At 39.1% G+C, this 3,669-nt stretch overlaps 1 protein-coding gene across 1 annotated transcript; it reads right to left on the reverse strand.

Annotated features, from left to right (window-relative positions):
- Window positions 1-706: 706 nt before the first annotated feature.
- Window positions 707-3,392, reverse strand: LOC110505580 (ADP-ribosylation factor 6). Its single transcript, XM_021584899.2, has 2 exons — window positions 3,233-3,392; window positions 707-3,022 (listed from the first exon to the last, which is right to left on the reverse strand). The coding sequence occupies exon 2, from the start codon at window positions 2,299-2,301 to the stop codon at window positions 1,771-1,773; it is 531 nt and encodes a 176-aa protein (XP_021440574.1). The 5' UTR covers window positions 2,302-3,022; window positions 3,233-3,392; the 3' UTR covers window positions 707-1,770.
- Window positions 3,393-3,669: the final 277 nt, after the last annotated feature.

Here is a 3,669-nt window from a genome sequence, read left to right on the forward strand (position 1 = left end):
ATGAATTATGTAGGTTCTTTCTAAACAAAGATTGAGGGGAGGGCAGAATTTGTAGCCTGTTTTGAACCACAAGCAGAGGAAGTAACAGCTGACAACCCAGCATTGGCTCAATATCAAGCACAAACAAGTGAGCACAGAATTCACAAACAGCTGTATTGCTCCAACAATTTGTGCAGCCAGTCAGTCACCCAAACCTCAATGGAGGCTAGTCATGTGGCTCTGTAGTTATTCCGCTGAGAACAGTTGGACTTCCTGTTTTTGTTTTTTTACATGGGGTAAAATGAAAAACATATTTCCCAATGGTGACAGAGTGACAAAACAGGCTTATTTATTTTGGTGGACAGCTATATAAACTGCCCAGGAAAGTTTCAATGCAACACTTCACCAAGACATTGTGTTCTTCACATAACAGAATAATGACTCATTAGGCCTACTTATTTGAATTAAATGCTGTAAAAGTTTGTGTTGGATATTGAACAGCTGCATTCTGCAGCACATCAAGTACAAGCTCTGCAAAACATTTCTCAAAGGGGATCAGATAATTTTCGCAGTGCAAAGGTGGTCAACTATTAGCAAAGACCAATTACAATCTTGTCTCTAGCATTCTTTATGATGGATTTTGAGTCCTAAGGAAGATATGTAATATGAGAACTGTGTTCCTTTAACCACTTTTGAGAAAGTTCGGGTTATGATCAAAACAAGAAAATTAGGCATTTAAAATTACTTTATTATTTATTAGACATTACAATGACATTGTTCTGTACATGGTTCTCCAAGTCAACATGAGTAAAAAAGCTGAACCAAAAGATGACATCGTTTCACCAGGGAGCTGTTCTCTCCCATTGAATGACAAGGTCCACTTTGCTGAAGGGTTACTGTACTTCTGTACTCATGCTGCAGATTTAGTCAAGTGATAGGTCTCATATCCTGAGACATATTAATGGTAGTAGGTTGAGATCTGAGCTGAATGATATTCCTTTGGAATATTGAGTCAATTGGCTACATAACCATCAATGTTAGGCTACCCATTAACAAAACCTGCATTCTAAAAAGCATGTTTGAGTTACCAGAAGCCTGTTTCAGTTTTATGCTTGAGCACAATTTGGGATAAAAGCACAATATAGCCTACTGAAGGGAATCACTTGTGCAAATGTGTTCCAGATGGTTAGTCCAAGCACTACATAATGTATTTTCAGACATAATTGTCACAATGTCCAGAATACTGAAAATGAAATGTAAGACATGGGATACCTCAATTTGCTACTGGGTTTCTGTATTAAAACATGTTTAATATAAAAAGGTGTTGTAGCTAGTTGTCCAGAACAAGCTTGACTAAACAGACTTTAGTTCTGAAAGGAAAAACTAGGAAACAGACACTTGTTACTCAATCAATCAAAGTGTGTCTTAAAAGCATAACCAAGCCTTAGCCCAAATGAAAATATTGAAATCCAGCTCCATTAGAAAATCTATTAAAAATGGGGTAAAGAATAGGCAAAGGCGGTAAACTTTAGTTTTGAATTATGAACCCATTTAATTGTGTATTCATCAAGCCACAAAAAAATAATGTGACATAAGCTTGCTACAGAGTAGAGGCAACCTATAAACCAGCAAACCCAGTTTATAAAGATAAATTAGCTATAGGATCATAGTAATCAAATAAATGGATAAATCAAAACGTATTTATTGTATTCATTTTAGAAGTTAAGTTATTTAACTTCAAAGTAAAAAAAATAAAAATAAAGTATTCTAAAAATAGTTATCACTCAATCATTAAGATTTGTAATTTGATGTTAGCCATGTCAACCCCTCATATAGTCCGTCTCCCGTGGTCGCACAGGAGGGCTGAACATACCAATTCCTATCTCTGATGCGGGTCAATCCTAGTTTCTCTTGGATTTCATGCGGCTTCATGGCATCTGGCAGGTCCTGCTTATTGGCAAAAATCAAGATGATGGCGTCCCTCATTTCACGGTCATTAATGATGCGATGGAGTTCCTGCCTCGCCTCATCGATGCGATCTCTGTCTGCACAATCCACAACAAAGATTAACCCTTGAGTGCCCGTATAGTAGTGTCGCCACAGGGGCCGGATCTTATCTTGGCCTCCAACGTCCCATACATTGAATTTTACGTTTTTGTAGGTGACAGTCTCGACATTGAAACCAACAGTGGGAATTGTGGTGACTGACTGTCCAAGTTTCAGTTTGTAAAGGATGGTGGTCTTTCCAGCAGCATCAAGTCCAAGCATCAATATTCTCATCTCCTTGTTGCCAAAGATTTTCGAAAGCATTTTCCCCATCATGAAAACAGTGCATAAATATTCCTTGTCAAATTAAAAAAACTGGTTGGGTTCTTCAGTACGTCCTGTATTACTTCCTTAATGTCAAACCATGCAGCTTTCAACTTGATTTATTTGCTTAATCAGGCGTAACCCTGCAACTAACTATCAATGGACATGGTGTGAAATATGAAGCTCAGCCTGAGCAGTCAGGATCAAATCAATGCTTAACGAATGTGTCGGTCTGTCAAATAAACTGGCAACAATAAGCTTATGCCTGGTGACAAATCAGTAACTATGAGGATTGCTGCTAATAACTTACTGCTCAGAGTTTGAGGCATCCAAGTTCAAATATGTACCCAAAGGTTTGGAAAGTAAATTGTATGACAAGCCGTATACTTCTTAATTGTAGCTGTCACAAAATGTTAATATTATCGATTTCTTATTCCTATCGATTTCTATTAAATTCCGGGTCAGAGGGGCGGGGGCTGTTGATAGACCAAGGAAATCGAATAGGCCCTCCAAAAACACTGCGGTACTCCGGACTTCCTCTTGGTGAGTGTGTTTCGAGGTCCCCCTCCTCGCCCTTGTTTCGACCAGCACCACCTGAGGAGAAAGGCAATTGTCTGCAACTATTCCATCAAACGTCGCACTGGGCTACCCACTCGTTCGTAGGAGCCCGTGATCCTAAAGTCCCGGTGACTAAGGTCATTGATTTAATCCAAAAATACCCGCTCTTGTCCCCCTGAAACAGAAAAGGTTTGGGATGAGTGTCAGAAAGCTCAATTTAGCAAGGTGACGGCTGCTAGCTAACGTCAGCTAAATGCTAACTTCTAGCTTGCTAGCTACTTCACGCTGCATTGTGGATAGGTCAACGAAATTGAAAATGCAGACGTTAGTATGTACTCTTTATAATATTTTACACAAATCTCAAAATAAATAAAAAATATATTACCTTCTGTTTCCCCCCTCCTCTCTCAGTAATTTCCAACCTGCTTTCGTTTCTCTCCTTTTCAGTCGAGTTGAAGTGCTACTACCAAAGATTATTATAGCAAACCCAAGATAGACCAGAGCCTGTCGTTTCCAATGGGAGCAAATTAATAGTGGGCAGGACAAGCAAGGAGGTGGGCAGAGCCAAGCACAAGCTAGTTAGATACTATTGGTGCATTCTATCATTTATTTGCATATTTCCGTTAAGGAACGCCCACTCTGAAGTGCGCATGTGCAATAAGTCAATTCGCCCTTGCACTCCTTCTAAACAACGCAATTTTTAAAAACTTTGGCGAAGGGAAAAGTCTATAAAACGCAGTCCACTCTGTTTGTCACAGATTATAGTTTGGGAAACGGTATCAAGATCAAATGTTTCATTGATGAGAAAATTACCTTAATGAC

This window comes from Oncorhynchus mykiss, chromosome 25 (assembly GCF_013265735.2).
Source record: "Oncorhynchus mykiss isolate Arlee chromosome 25, USDA_OmykA_1.1, whole genome shotgun sequence".
In the NCBI taxonomy this organism is placed as follows: domain Eukaryota; kingdom Metazoa; phylum Chordata; class Actinopteri; order Salmoniformes; family Salmonidae; genus Oncorhynchus; species Oncorhynchus mykiss.

Excerpts from the sequence above, each read along its gene's own strand:
- LOC110505580 (XM_021584899.2), bottom strand. The coding sequence starts at position 2,301 with ATGATGGGGAAAATGCTTTCGAAAATCTTTGGCAACAAGGAGATGAGA.